Here is a 16,509-nt window from a genome sequence, read left to right as displayed (position 1 = left end):
CAGATTCAGCTTTTGTTTGCTTGGTTGTACTATGGTATGCCACACTGGGAAGTAGCATCTACTGACAACACTACACACACTGGTGTCATCTGGTTGGAACCATTTTGCAAAATAGCCATACTGTGCAGGAATGAATGAGACTGTGATAGTTTTCTAAAAATGTAATTCTATTCTAGTTACAATCCATGTAATCCTGCGTTGCTACATTACACCAATGTGATGTGTTTTCTGTCTGACGCCTTCAGTTTATCAGGACTTGCACATGTAACGAGTCAGGATATAAAAAGTAAATGATGGGGACAAAATAGCCAGATTGGAGTAGGAAGTACTGTTTTTTTGTTTCAAAGTTGCAAGAAACAAACACTTATAGCAGCAGTAACATTCTTTCAGACATGAACAATCTGATACTGCAGAAGCTTCTGTCAGATGCCATCAGATCCAATAGAGCTAGCTGAGCTGAAGCTGATTTGAAACAAATAATAGATAAATATAAATGTGAGAGTATCAAAAACTACAACAAAATAAATTTAAACATTTACAAAAAAGGTCATGCAGCCAATTTAAGTAAAATAATCTGGCACTTGTCAAATAATGTATCTGTACTACTGGTTATTTCACATGGTGGTGTAGTGGTAAACACTGTGGCCTCACAGCCTCGGTTCGAGCCTCGGCCAGGAGGACGTTGGAACGGTGGCCTTTCTGTGTGGAGTTTGCATGTTCTCCCCATGTGTGTGTGTGGGTTCTCTACAGTTACTTCTCACACTGTCTAAAGACATGCATGTTAGTTTAACTGCAATAGGAGTGTGTGTGAGTGTGAATGATTGTTTGTCTCTGTGTTGGTCCTGTGGTGGACTGGTGACCTGTCCAGGGTGTACCAAGGTTCTCGCCCAGTCATTGCAGGGCTCTTAAATGGAGTGAGACTGGATGCATTTTCAAAACATCTTTTTGTGTGTGTGTGTTTTGTTTTTAAAAGACTAAAGCCCCTGGACGATGACAGAAAATAATATTTGGGAAGACACGTCTCTCATTTAGTGGGTTTAAATGAGAAAATGTAATAAATATAACCAAGCCCAAACTGCTGGTGTTATTTTTTGACTAATGCAAATGTAGAAGAATAATTTGCACCGGTAGGTTGAGTCGAGTTTCACTTGATCTGGACGTTGCCTTTCACATACATGAAACTCTCCTGCACATTCTGGCTCAGATCATAAAGCATCCCGCTCAACTATGTTATAACACAGCATCTACTTTTATAGTTCTTACTCCTCTGCTCCCCGGAGGCTCATCACACTCCTGCTCCGCAGCTCCGAGCTGAAGAGAGGCTGAAAGAGGTGCTGTGTTTTGATTTTCATTGTTTTTTTTGGGATTCAGAGCCCCACAGTGTGCAGTTCCTCCTGAATATTTCATGACATAAACTATAAAGATCAAAGCAAAAATCATCTGTCCTGTTGTTACGACTCTGATGGGAGAACATGGAAATATTCCTCCTCTTCTGCTCCTCTCTTCAGGGCAATGCCAATGTAAACACAATAAATTTAAAAAAAAAAAAAAAAAAAAAATTCTACCATAATCAACTGTTGATAAATAAGCAGGAAAACCATCTGAGAATAAATCTGAATAAGGTTTGAAAACACACATCAAGCTTATTGGAAAATACAACGAAGAGACTGAAAATCTGTTCCAGAGAGAGAGAACTCTGCTCGTTATCTTCACCTTTGTTGTTCTGATAAAACTGGACAATGGGAGACGTTGTGCACATGCTTTTGTTTACCCACATTATGTAATACAGTGAAGTGCGTGTGGTAACTGTACATGTGACTGCAGGATACTTGATACTTATCAGTGGAGGAACATATTGTACTCTGACCCCATTTACTCACTTCCTCTTGGATGAGGTGACTTTGCATCATCGAGAGTTTGTTTTCATCTCATGTAAAACTTTGCATTTTCCATTTCCTTTCTGGTACGTACAAGCTGGTTAGAGATAATCTAACTAATGGTTTGTTAAGTCTCCTGACTGATTTGGAAAAGGCTGGAAAGGGTGAAGTCTTACACAAATTGAGGTTGCATATGGATTTCTACCAGAGTGATATTCAGTTCAATTCTGCTTAACTTCAGAAATGTTTTTAAGTTTGATCTGGATAATCATAATGTCTCGTTCTTACCTGCTTCTTCTCTGTTTTTATTTCCTTTTTAGCAAAAAGTTATGAAACAGGCTACAGAATATTGGTGTAAATATGCTAAAATTCCATCACACTGCTGAAAACATCTGCGCCGGATAATTTAATCATTGATTCGCTTTTGTTTTGTAAATTTATTCATTAGTTATGTTGTTTTATCTGCCAGAGCAGAAGATGAAATAACAATCAATAATCCTGTATTGTTTTTATCACACAAAACAACTGAGAACCTTTTTTTTTTCCCTTGTTGAACTTTGTAATTTATGTTTAATAGATGGTTACTAGAAATCTTAGACATTTGAATTAAAATTAAAGAAACACTCACTGGTCTCTTTTATTTGCTAAATGCATTCACTTAGCTAATCAGCCAATTACATGGCAGCAGCTCATTGTGTTTGGGCACGTAGACACGTTCATGGTGACTTTACTGTCTGGCTTTACAGGCAATAGTTTGCAAAGGAGAAAATATCCAGCCTGCAGCTGTCTGGAGCAAAATGTTTTGTTGATGTCAGAGGTCAATGGGCAGACTGGTTGGAGATTATGGAAAGGCAACAGGAACTCAAACAGTCACTGGTTCCATCTAAGATATGCAGAAAAGCATCTCTAAACACACAATGCATCCATCTTTGAAGCAGATGGTCTACAGCAGCAGAAGACCACACATGGAGCCACTTCAGCATCATTTAGCCAGACTTCTAAGTGGGAATCATTCAGTTTGATAGAAAAACCATTTAATACACACGCTAACACAAACAGATTATTGCTACAAGTGTCTTTAGGTGTTTGTACTTCAAGAACATCAAATACAGTTTGAGATCCTCACCGAAAATGTTTTGGAAGTGCTGCAGCTGTCTGCAAAACTCTCAGCTTTGAGCGGTTGTGTTTAAGGCACAGTGAGAGAGAGATCCAATGCTTACTGCATTATTTAACCCAACATCGCCGTCGAACTGCCTGCTGCCAAGCGAAGAGATGTTTAACAAATCCTGCGATGCTGCTGCATGGGTCAGGTGGCCCCACAGTGCATGTAAACTTTAAAACTTTGCTTATTTTGTGATGTTACTGTGACAGTAAAGTTTGTTCTTTTTTTTTAAAGCAGGGTTTATGTTCTGTGTGTACAAAAAGAGAGGTGGTGTTTTCTTTAGCTTTAATGGTTCCACCATTGAGGGTTTTTTTTTTTTTTTTTTTTTTTTTTTTTTTTTACTTTACCTGTTTGTTTGCAGCAGGATTATTTACAAAGTTAAGGTGGTGGATTTATGGATTTACACAAACATTTTACTGAAAGTGGAGCTTGCCCTGACTTAGAAGTGATTAACTTTTGAAGTTGATCCCAGTCGGACTGAAAAGGAATTGGTTTTTACTTGTTTATTTTGCCTTGATCCCAAAGTGCTACACATAGACATATGTCTGGTAAATTTATGCTACAACAAGCTTTGTCTTACTTTAAAAGGACAAGTTTTCTTTACAAATTAATTAAACAGCAACACCAATGCTGTTTGTGTGCGTGTGTGTGTGTGTGTGTGTGCGTGTGTGAGCCTCTTTTAAAGATTTACCTCTTTAGTAAGAAACAGTGGTAAACAGGGACAATTATTGGTCTTTTCCATAGAACAAGACCAGAATTAGCATTAAATAATGAAACACGACCACTCGCTGCTTACAGAACACGTGTTGCCTTCAAAGTTGCGTAACAGTGTTGTCCTGTATGAAAGCCATTCTCCCTCTCCATATGAACGCCTGTGTGGGTTTCTGCCTCCTTTGCCTCCCCGCTGGTCAGGCCTGTCTGCCCAGTATCCGATATCATGCTGATGGCGAGCCAAAATAGACCTCAATTTCTGCCCTTCCTTCCTCACATAAATATATCTGAGTTTTAGATTCATTAATCGTTGCACATTAGCACATTGATTATGTGGTTTTTGTTCAAAATTGGCCATTGGGAGACAAAAATGGATCTGATATGTGTGTGTTTTTTTTATTAGATTAATGGATGCAGTATCTGCCGTGAGAATGCTGCCGATCGCTAATGGACAATTACAGAACCAGACTGGTACAATCGATTTTAACTGGAAATGCAAGGCTCCCTAGTTAGGGCATAAACTGAACCAACAGGGAAGTGTGTGTGTGTGTGTGTTTGTGCTTGTGAAAGTTATATGTTTCTAGGAGGTTTCTTGCTCCATAGAATGCAGAATTAGATGACGGTAGATGTTAAAGTGGAATATAGTTCTGAGAAAGTGATGAATCAAGTGACGGGAGGAGTGTAAACTGTAGTGAAGATGCAGAGTTAAACTGCAGCAGCTGCTTTGTGAACATGACTGCAGTGGTGTTGATGGTAATGACGAGGATGATCATAGTGAGGCGGGGATAATGGTTAGTAAGTGGTGTCATAATGAGATGCTGAAAGCAGGAGGCAAATGGAGACTAGAGGTTGCTTTTTGTTTGTGGTTGTGATCTTTGACGCATGTCACCTTTTTTGCACTGAGGTCACACTTCCCCAGGCGATTGTGTGAGAGATAGGGGTGTGGTGTGTGTGTGTGTGTGTGTAACGACTTGTTTTAGGTTAACTAAGTATGAGGATTTTGTTATTTGTTTAGGTATGGCGTCTACCTGCATGCATGTGCCTCATTCTGTGTTTCTATGTGCTTCTGCATCCCAGAGTCCAGATGTGTTTTGCGGGTTTGTATGAGTGTGTGTATGTGAGTGTGTCGAAGTCTTTATTGGTTCCCAGCGGGTTGAGCAGGGTTCCTGACCCCATTTCCTGCTGTTGTTGACAAAGACATTTAGGCCCGAGGCTCTAGAGACTAGACAGTGCGTGGTGGAGCTTCCTGTCACTGCTCCATATCACCACTTGATTTTTCATTGTTTTTCTGTTTTTATTTCTATACAGCTGAAATTCTGGGTTATTCTTTCTGGATCATAAAGTCGGGGCGTGTCTGTGCGAAAGATCCACAGACATGAGAAGCACTTCCCAATAATTCCTGTTGACACAAGCGGCGCAGTGTGTCACGGAGCGTTACAGTCATAAAAAATGTCCTCACAGTGCATGCAGCTATGGCGGTATCAGTTTCTTGTCATTTATCACAATAAGCTGAATTTTACTGCTACAAAAGACAAATAAGAAGATTGGTGTGTGTAAAATATTTCTAGCTGAACCTTGTACTTATCCTTTTAAATTGTGTATTACGACTAAATATTAATATTTGACTCTTGTTCAATGTTGGGCTGATTAAACGTGCTTCTATCACAGCAATTTGTCCGTTTCTGTGTTTGGTGTACAACATACACTCCTGATTTTAAAACTTGTTACCGTATTTAATAGACTTTATGTAATATACACTGCCTGACCTTATAAATAAACACCCCTAAAAGCTTTGATACTACAGAGTAGGGCTGTGATGATATGCATTTGTCCCGATTCGATTCCGATTTTTTGGGTGCCAATTTGATTTAAATTGCGATTCTCACAATTCTTTAATATTGCTGATTTTTGTAAAATAAAAACTTGAAAAAAAAAATGTACAAAAACTTTTTTTTTGTTCGTCATTTTACTTGATTTCAAATTAGGAAAAAACAACACAGTAGCCGAGACCATCATTCTGCTGCTACAATGCCCAAGAAGACAAGTTAAAAAATCAATAAAAATGACAATTTTATAATTAATTATTTTTATTTATTTGGGAAAAAAATAGATTCTTTTTTTACCCAAAAAAAAAAAATCGTTTTTAAAATTGTGAAGCAAAAAAATCCCGATATTTGATTTTTCAATTTGATTTTCCCACCCCTACTACAAGCCAATGTTCGCTATGTGATACGAAGGCCATGTCCACATGGAGACAGGTTTAGCCTTGTAATGGTTTGGACATTTTACCAGCATGGAACCAGAGTTTTGGAGCCTGAAAACATACATATTTTAAACCGAGTCCCAAAGTAAATACATTTGAAACGTCACCGTTTTGTGTCAGTCCACACACTTTTTTTCCCTGAATGAATTGTGTGTATATTCCTTAGTCCACATGTCCTAACCCTTCCCAGTCGAGTGTCTGCGCAAACTCCATGTCTTCTTCTCTGTGTTATGTCTGTTGACAGCTCTACAGCACCACCTACAGGCCTGGCATATGTCCTACAGCATTTTCAGTGTTTCCATGTGGGCATCCGCATTTCTTGAAATAATTCCGTCTTTACGGGAATTCTTTTCTACAACATCCGTTTTGTCTGCATATGACTGTCGCCTGCAACTTTCCCACTTTCTGCTCATTGTTCTAGTTTCAAACTGTGCATCTGAAGGAGCCAGTTTTAATGTGTCTTGCAAATTATGACACTGTGCTTAATGACGAGAGATAAAAGGATGTCATTAGAATTCATAAAGGAACTCATGAATAATCTTGCGGCCATAGTTTTGTCATTTCCCACGTGGAGCTAAAATGTGCAGGACTTTGTGATGCTTGATGATGGATTAATAGATTTTCTATCGAGGTCACTAGATGAGCTTCCTAGAATACACAGAAGCGGTGGCATTATTTTGATGATGACATGCAAGGTGACAAAATTTATTTTCATCCATATTAGCATTGATTTTTTTAATTTTATTTTATTTTGATTCCGCATCATTACCAAGGCTCTGTGTTCACGTGGTTAATTGACAAGACAGTGAAGTCTCCTGAGTAACTCTTCAATCCTGGAATACTGCCACCAGAAAGTAGAAAGCTTATAATCACGTAAACAGCTGATCTTTCTTACTTTCTTTTTCGTTTTTGCACATTACTATCTAAACTTTGATCTGACCAATCCCAGATCACAGCTCTGCCCCCACAGACTTGCACAGTAAACCCAAGGCGTGATGGGGAAAAAGCTTCTTCCATGGTTTTTCTTCGCCTGATGCCAGCATCCTTCTGGAACAGAGTAAATCTGGACTCATTAGACCACATGACCTTTTCCTTTCTACCAGACTTCAGTTTTTTTCACTTTACTTGAGAGGTTTTTTTGTCTTTGTTTTTTTAATCAGCGGATGCTGGTAATGACTGGTTGTATGAGGAATGAGAAGCTTCTCACTGAACCAGTTTGTATTAAATAATTTAATGCCAGATTAATCATTAAAGTACTAAGATGCCTTTTCTATTTGTCCAGTTCATTTAGATGATGACATTTGATTTTTCTGACCCTAAAAAAACATCGTGTGTTTTTGTGAATATTATTCAGTGTTAAACTTTCTTCCACTGTTATAATATAAAAGTATTTATCTTTCTTTTTATCTTAAGGTTCAGAATTATGAGCATGAAAACATCTTAAATTGTATGTTATATCAATATAAGGAGGAGAAAATGCATTAATATGTTATACAAACTGTAACTGTGCCATAAAATCAATAACATACTAAGAGGTGACTCGACTTAACTGTCCATGTGTGTTTGTTGTTTCCAGACTGCATTAATTATAAAAACTGTGTGGATTTTTGTTTTTCATTTCAGGTCATTGCCGGAGTCAACAGGTGGTCTGTCCAACAGCGGGCAGGAGAAAGAGGGAGACGCTCAGCCTCCCCGCACCCAGCTTTACAGCTGCTACGACCTGGATGACCTGGATGTTGCCTGGCTGCAGCTGGTTAATCAGGAGTTCAGACAGATGGGTGGGTGCTAAAACACTTCCTGCATAACTAATAATAACACTGGTAGGAGAAGCCTTTTTTTTTCTTTTTCTTTTTACTGAATGTGGTTTTAAGTTCTGAAAAGTGAAAATAATGTGTTTCGATTTGGCTTCTTCCAGCATGTTGCCCTTTGTGAAGTAACTCACCCCAGAATGTCACAAAAGATGTGGTTTCACTTCACTCTCATTGACCACCACTGTGTGGAATGTCCTGCGTAAAGCTGCAACAAGACATTTAGATTTGTTTTTATGAAATCCAGAATCAATATGTGGATAAAATAAGTTAAATTCAACCTGAGGCTGCTCTTCAAATTTCTTGTATGAGCTGATTTTACACTCTGCTAACAGCAGGTGTTATGTCTGGGTTTCTGCAGGTTTTATGTGATCTTTCATGATCATTTTAAGGAAATTTTGAGAAAAAATGGAAAAATATACAAATATTCATTCATTAATTGGAACCAAATATGAAACATGAGAAAGTTTTGGTGTTCAGAGGTAAAAATAAATCGAAAAAAATCAGTCTGCTCATACATAAATGAACCAAAGTAAGTCTAAAACAGTTTTCCATCACATGGTGGAGAAATATAGTGAAATAGCTTGGAAATAAGCATAGGGTTTAAAGAATTCTGCTTTTTGATAAGTTTGTTTTTGCACAGCAAAACAGACTGCAAAGTAAAATTAAAAACATAATGTAACAATGTCCATAAAATTCCTAAAAGAGTGTCGTAGTGGAACCACAGCCCCGCTCAGACACTGGAACTGCTGTGCTCAGATGGGGTTTGTGTAACGTTGCTGATTTTTCCTGCTGCTGAATTTAGACATTTGCTTCTGTTTGATTACTTAAGCTTTAAGAGAAAAGTGCTAAATGACTCATTTAAACCCTTTTTATTCCTGAAGCGTGTCATGTCAACATGTATTAGATCTAATTAGCTCGTTTTAACTTGAGCTAATGTTTTTGTGTATGACTCACCAGAAAGTGAAAGGAACAGTTCTAGTTTGTTTATGCAAAGCACACAAGTCAACAACGCTACATACACAACAGAATGCAGTCCTGAAGGGGCTGAAACTACATGGGATGTGTCATAAAAGGTCTGCAGATCAGTACGTCTCTGCAGGAAGCTCCACCATGGACCGTCTTTAGAGAAGGAGGGCGGCTGTGCAGCACAGTGGGGGTGGGGGTGGTGGGGGGGTTGTGAAGGTAGGGGTACTTCATTGGTAACTCGGTTCACATCAACAGTAGTTTAAAAAAAAACCTGACTGTTGTCCAGAGAAACATCTTGCAGAGTTTTGAGGCCTAAACTGTCCATGTAAAAGACCCATCTCTGCTTCAGAACCACATCGTTTCTGCATCACTTCCTGAAACTAACGTACATTATCACATGTTTAATAATAAATTCAGTTTAAAGGAAGTTATGTTAACTTGTAATTAAAGACGCATTACTTAACTTTCTGACGTTAAAACTCCACGTTCCGGACTTGTTCGATGACCCAGTGACGTCTGTCGTGTATTTCTGGAGCCGCTGCTGCACAGCAGCGTCCCGAGGATGAAAAACAGTTTCGTGTCACACTAGAAAACACACAGGCTGTTTTAAACACTCTATTCAACAAAGAAATGCAAGAATATTAAAAGACAGAGACAAAACAGGATTCATTCTAAGATTGTCGTTTGCTGGCTGGAGCAAGCTAAAAGATCTATGGAATCAGATTTGTTTCAGAATCTCCAAGCAAAACGTTTTAAAACTCAAGCAAAAAAACAACAATTAAAACCAAAACTTTCTCAAACTTAATTAAAATAAATGATTTAAAAATCCAAAATTATCAATCATCATGAAGAGAGAAAGAGTAAGAGGAAACTACAAACAAAACTACTCAATTTAACTAAATAAAAGCTTAATAATTTTCATGATGATTGATAATTTTTTATTTTAAAATAATTTATTTTACTTAAGTTTTTAGAAAGTTTTGGTTTTAATTGTTGTTTTTTACTTGAGTTTTAAAAAGTTTTGCTTGGAGACTGAAACAAATCTGATTCCATACAGGTCAGATAGGATGCAAGATGGATACCGAATTAGTCGTTGATAGGGGGGGGGCGCATGACGGCGAAAGGAGGCGCAAGTTGTGCAGTGTGACTTTAACGCATTAACTTTGACAGTCCTTATTAAACAGCGTCTTTCTGTCAGTGTTTCATCAAACACCAGTGACATTTATGAGCTTTTTCCTTTATTTCACATTGAAAAATTCCTCTGAAGAACATGTCATGAGGAAGGAGAAAAACCTTCACATGCTGTAAATATCTTTGGCTTCAGCTGTGAGATGTCTTTTCTTTCCTTTTGCCAATCTCATTATTTCCTGTCCTCTGCATTAGCATCACCTCCCTCTCATGTCCTTTCTGCTCCTCTCCTTCTCCAGCTTTCTGTCACTCTCTCTCTCTCTCCTCTGCTTTTTCTCCGCTTTCCATTTTGCCATGGTGACAACTGCTGACCCCGAGCATCTCCCTCATCTCCACCATTTTATTCAATATCTGATCGGCCCCCTCTGAGATAAAGCATAGTAATTGTGTTTATAAATCCCCGCTGGGGTTTCAGGCCTTATTTCTGGTACACATCCTCCTTAAATCAAACACAGACTCATGCGCACGCGCGCGCACACACACACGCACACACACACACACAGGCTCTTCCTGAAGCAGAAGCAAGTTGTTTCTCATAACCTTCGACAATGCACCAAACAAACAGAAGAGAACATTTGATTGGTTCTGCTGGATGAGGCTGAAGACTTATGATGCATCGATTCAGCATTTTCTAAGTCCTCCACATTCTACGTAAATGTATGTGAATGTTTATAACTTACTGTAGAGAGAAAGCTGCAGGTTTTGGTGATTCAGACTTTTTACAGTAAAGTGTAAACTAGCATTTCAGTGTTTAGCATTGATTAAATGTGTTCTTATGCACAATGGTGGATAAAAGACGTGGAAAATAGGAAGTCTGTTAATAGATAGATAGATAGATACTTTATTCATCCCCAGGGGGAAAATTCAGGTAAGCAGGGTAAGTATTAAAGATCTCGCTTTGTCGCAGGGGTGTCAAACTTCAGTCCTCGAGGGCCGGCATCCGGCAGGTTTGTATTGTTTCCCTGCACCAACACAGCTGATTCAAATCAAATGGATCCAGCAGCTTCTTGTCAACCTACGTATGAATTTTAAACAGGTGTGTTGGAGCATGGTGACAACAAAAAGCTGCAGGATACCAGCCCTCGAGGACTTTAGTTTGACACCTGTGATCTGGAGGTATTTAGTCGATAAGCAGATAAGTTGAAGAAAGCGCAGAAGGTCATGTAAGAGGGAGAAAAAATTCCCACTTATCTAAAGCATGAGTTTCTGTTACAGCCCAGCTGAAGAGGCCTCTGGCTGAAGGCACTGTTATGTAGACCGGTGTCGCCAAACATAATGAGACGTTTGTGCAACACTGCACAGATTTACAGATAGTATCATCTTTCTGAAGGAGCGTTCAGTCCTGTTCAGTCTGTTGATATTTCTGTAGTCATCAACCCAGTTTTTTCACCATTTAAACAGTATTAAACTGGCTGACGATATAATTCTCTTGTTTGGCTCTACGCTGCCTCTGCTGGTCACCTGAATATTGCATCCTGAGTAACGCCCATTTTAGACATGTATATGTGTGTGTTGTAGCCGTCATGCAAATATGAAAGTGAAAACAAGACAAATTTCTGGTTTAGTGAACAGTCCTGGAGGATCAGAAAATGTGAGGCTGAAGAGGCCTTTTCTGTTGAATTCACCTCAGTTATCAAACATGCACATTAGACTAAAAATATGGACATTGTTGTCACATGCAAAAATGTACAGACCATCAATGTGTAATTAAAAAATGTGCTTAAAGTGCAAAGTCCACTCAAACACACAAAACACACACACACACACACACACACACACACACACACATGCAAAATGTGTGGATTCCAGATCAGCTTTCTTCCTTCTATGTGTTCATTTCCTGGTGTAAATGTCACAACAGGTTAATTTCTGGCTCTGCTTCTCTTTTCTCGGCTGCTTCAGGGGAGTTTTATAAATCTGAAACAGTCACATAGTTTTGCCTTTTTTTTTTTTCCTATACTTAACTAAAACCAACAGTCAGGCTTTCGGCCAAATTTAACACTTTTGTGTTATTTCAAAGCTTCAGCTGCCTATTCTGACTCTCATGTTAACTTTATTCATATATGTTTTCTCTCTGAAACAGTGCGACAGGAAAGTGTGTGAAACTGCAGGTCAGCCTGTGCGTATAACCTTTCTCTGGTGTCTAAGAGGTGCTGACTTCCATCTGAAATCAGACTGAAAAACATATTTAAAACAATCATTTATCAACCAAATTGCTTTCATCATCTTGGCTGCCTTGTTTGACTTCCTTATTCTGGTATTTATGGTGTAGCAGCTTCACAGCGCACCCTTCGCTGTCATGTTATCTGGATGTTATTACAAAGTGTTAGAACATCTAAAGTACATGCATTTTTGTTTATTCACTTTGGTCACTATAGTAACATCCCTGGTGTTACAGGTCTTTTTTTTTTTTTACCCATTTGTATCATTTGGAGAAAAAGATGAGAAGAAAAAAACAAAGTTTTTTTTTCTTTGTTTCTTTTCAACCATAAGAATAGTTGTGGCTGTGCTGACTGGCATCAAAGCAGGTCTGGCGGAGGAACATGTTGCCACTGGTGGTCTCTGCTTTACTAATGCTGTGGATGGAGTTGTTGGGTAGCTCTCCAGCTGCCTTCCTGAAATGGGTGGATTCATTCCCCATTGCTTAACGTACGCTTTGACAAAGGAACTCCTCTTGTTTGTTCTTTAGTCAGGTTGCGGTTACGTCTGGCTCTGAGCTGAACATCGCTGACAGGAGCCAAACCCGTTTTTCTGAGACCGTCCTGACTGGAAGGAGTTTCTCTGATATTACTTTAGTATCTCTCAGTTCTCTTGATATAGTTAAGAATTTCTGACGTGACATTGCTGCTTGAAAAATAATTCTAGCTGGTGATACATACCGGAAAGATCTGCATCCTCACATAAGAAGAAGTCTGATGTAAATATCAGGTTTTCCTCATCAGTGTCCTTCCACACCTGCTGTGGATTTTTTCTTTTATCATTCAGTTTGTCTTAGAAGAGAGTTTTTTTTTCACAGTGACATAAACATGTGTTAATGTCACTGATGAAACGCTGTATATTAGGGGTGTCCAGGTCCGGTCCTGGAGATCTACCATCCTGCAGCTTTCAGATCTCTTCTCCAATACGCCTGGATCAAACGAATGTGCCGTCAGCAGAGCTTAATGACATGCAGATGAGGGAATGAAGCCATTTAATTGAGTGTGTTGGAGAATAGATGCATCTAAAAGTTGCAGGATAGTTGGTCTCGTGCACCAGGCTTGGACACCCCTGGTCTGTATCCCCCCTGCTCTCATCCACATCTCTGTGCTGCTATTGATCTTCCGTCTCTTCAGAAGAAAGACAATCCAGAACACATCTTACTGCAACATTTCTCTCGCATGCTGCAGACTGAAGATTTAAACTCTCCAAGTCACTAACTATACCTGGGCAGGGCTGGAGATGCTCATGTTTGACTAGTTTGGATAAAGAATGTGAAGATTATCAATAAAAGGAGAGGAGTTGGCTGTCAGAGGGCTGCTGGGGAACCATGAGGTCACAGTTTGTTATTGATTTGGTTTTGGTGCTAATTATTGTTTTATGGTTATATTATACAAAACCCATCCATAAACTTTTATCATTTTTAGAAGAGCATTTTATAATTAAGTGAAGGGTTTTATTTATATATTTTAATTGGTTTAAATTGAGGCTCCTGACAATCGGGCTGTGACGATATGCTTTTGTCCCGATTCGATTCCGATTTTTTGGGTGCCGATTTGATTTAAAATGATTCTCACAATTCTTTGATATTCTTAATTTTTTAGATTAAAAGCAAAAAAAAAAAAAATGTATAAAACGTTTTTTTGCTTGTCATTTTTCTTGATTTAATTTAGGAAAAAACAAAACTGTAGCCAGACAATCATTCTGCTGCCATAATGCCCACGAAGACAAATAAAAAGATCAATAAAAATGACAAAAATTTTATAGTGGATTAATTTTCATTAAACTGTAAAAACTAAAACTAACTGTAAAAAAAAAAAAAAAAAAAAAAAAAAATCAATTTCAAAATTGCGAAGCAAAAAATCTCAATTTTCGGTTTTTCGATTGGATTTCCCCACCCCTACCTGACAACATGTTGCAATAAATACATTTAAATGGTGCTTTTTTTTTGCATATCAGCCATAAAATGTGTCATTGCCAAGCCCAACACAAGAAAAAATGTTAAGAAAGAGTAAATAAAGTAATGACTTATTTATTTTTTTGGGTGGGAAGAGATTGAATGTCATAAATAATAGATGGAGATGCAGAATCCTCTCCATGCAGAGTTATGACTCCTTCAGACAAACCAGTGAATAACCCTCTGCTGCTGACTGGTTGCTTTATATCTGCCTGGAACGTTCTGGTTTCAGGAGGGATCATGACAGAAAATGTAAACTCTGTTTATTCATATTAAAAACATCATGTGAGCCATTGTAATAAAAAAAAAAAAAAGACTTAAAAGTTTGCTGGCTTTGTTTAAGCAGTGACCATTTCTGGCCTGTTGATTGACCAGCACACACTCCTGATCTGGTTTGTGTGAACATCATCTGCACTTGCAGCCTGTATTCAGGGCCTGTTTTCATAGTGAAATATTTATTCAGCTTTTCAGGGTTTATCACAGTTAATCATCTCTGTATCAGAGGGGGAAAAAAAACATTGTTTCACATCACATTTAATACATTTCTGTTTCATATCTTTCTCTATCGGTGTAATCTCATCACAGCCAGCGAGATAATAAAAATCTACATCTGTTTGCTGCCGTCCTGGAAACCCGACTGTTTGCTTTTCTGCTTTTGCAAATGCGTTATTTTTTCATGAAGTCGAATGCACGCATTTGCCAGTTAAATCACTTTTCATCAGCTATTAATCAGCCTTAGAGGAAAGCTTTACTTTGTGGTGCAAATGGAGCAGGAGCACAAATGTCGACACATTCTGGCAGGATGAACGGACCTGTGGGCAACAGAGGCTGTGCGGCCAGTTGTGTTATTTCTGTCATGATTGCGGATAAGCACGAGCAGCGTTTCCTAACTCACCCAGTTCAGCGTCGTTAACGGCAACTCTGCATACTCCTCGTGAACACAACTAATTTTCAGCACATTTCCACTGAAGCAAGTCCAAAGAAACCAGAAATTGGCCTGAAAGTGCTAAAAAAAAAAAAAAAAGGGAAAAAAAAAAGCTTCCAATAAACTGAAACTAAAGTGTTTTTGCCAAAATCAAGTTCCTGAAATTGTTTGACTCCTTTTGGGTTTCATATGAGCAGTTTTTCCTTCACATATCTGTCGAGAACAAGTGAAGGAAAAGTGAGTGGGCACTGGGATTCTGCTCCAAGCTGTAATTTGTCCCTTTTTTCAGCAGGGAACTCTCAGCTCCTGCTTTCTTATTAAAAGTAAATGTACATGTTTTTGAATATTAATGCTGCTGCATAGCATGTATTTGTTATTTTAAGACATAGTCGTGTGAAGGCATCTTTACCAGGGAATGAGGTCACACACTGTTTGGGGGGGGGGTTGGTCCTACTGTGATGACCGCAGCATTCAGCTGGAGGCAACCTTCAGATTTTCCTCCTCTGAAGCAGCAACACTCTTTGCTGAAGCTGTTGGCCCAGATAAAAAGGAAAATGACCAGTGCAAACAGGGGACTGGTTTTAAAGGTTTTCTTTGTTTTGGATGGACATGCTGATGCTTGAGTGCAACATCCAGTCTTGTGCATCTCACACATTTCTCCCATTTAGCTCAACTAGAAGTACCATGTTGTTTTGCAGATAGAAAAGATGCTTCGTTGTGTTTAGAAGTGGAGAAGTGTTGGAGGTCTTCCCATCTAAATGGATCCCAACACTCCAGTTGAAGGACCAGATGGGAGGTGCCTGAGTCCGGTCATCGAGATCCACCATCCTGCAACCTTTTAGATGCGATGCATCTCCTCTCCAACACACCTGAATCAAATGGCTGAATTCCTCTCCTGCATGACATCCAGCTCTGCAGAGGCCTGCTGAGCCAGTCGTTTCATTCAGGCGTGTTGGACCAGCATGGCGTCTGAAAGCTGCAGGGCTGAGGATCGAACTTGGGACCACCTGGACTAAATGATCACTAAAAGAATCCCAAAAAGAAAAGAGACCCCTCTAAATTATAGGACTACAGGCACAGGTGGGAGTTGGGATTGGATTAAATTTATAACCGGAAATATCTCCGTCTGTCAGGGATTCAAAGCTGTAAATCTGTTATCAGGTAAAAACTGAAAGTTTTGCTTTGTTTTTCTCTGCTTCAGCCTTACCGGAGCTGGACGAGCTGACGATGGAGTGTGTTCTGGTCGAGCTGGAGAGTGTGTGTCAGGAGAAGATGCAGCAGGCTATCGAGACAGAGGAAGGCCTGGGCATCGAGTACGACGAAGACGTGGTGTGTGACGTGTGCCGCTCACCGGAGGGGGAGGACGGCAACGAGATGGTCTTCTGTGACAAGTGCAATGTCTGCGTTCATCAGGTCAGCGGCCACAGGAGGGATTTCTGGTGAAGTCCCATCT

The 16,509-nt window shown here is 39.1% G+C and overlaps 1 protein-coding gene across 1 annotated transcript in view; it reads left to right on the top strand.

Annotated features, from left to right (window-relative positions):
- jade2 (jade family PHD finger 2) overlaps window positions 1-16,509 on the top strand; it is a 226,000-nt gene that overhangs the window by 121,977 nt on the left and 87,514 nt on the right. Inside the window, exons 5-6 of the mRNA XM_079247914.1 lie at window positions 7,637-7,791; window positions 16,258-16,469. Of these exons, the coding sequence (XP_079104040.1) occupies window positions 7,637-7,791; window positions 16,258-16,469 (367 nt within the window). The remainder of the gene's footprint in view (window positions 1-7,636; window positions 7,792-16,257; window positions 16,470-16,509) is intronic.

This window comes from Telmatherina bonti (genome assembly GCF_933228915.1).
Source record: "Telmatherina bonti genome assembly, chromosome: 10".
Taxonomy (NCBI): domain Eukaryota; kingdom Metazoa; phylum Chordata; class Actinopteri; order Atheriniformes; family Telmatherinidae; genus Telmatherina; species Telmatherina bonti.
The sequence above is the reverse complement of the archived record's forward strand: the minus strand, read 5'-3'. Positions and strand labels throughout refer to the sequence as shown.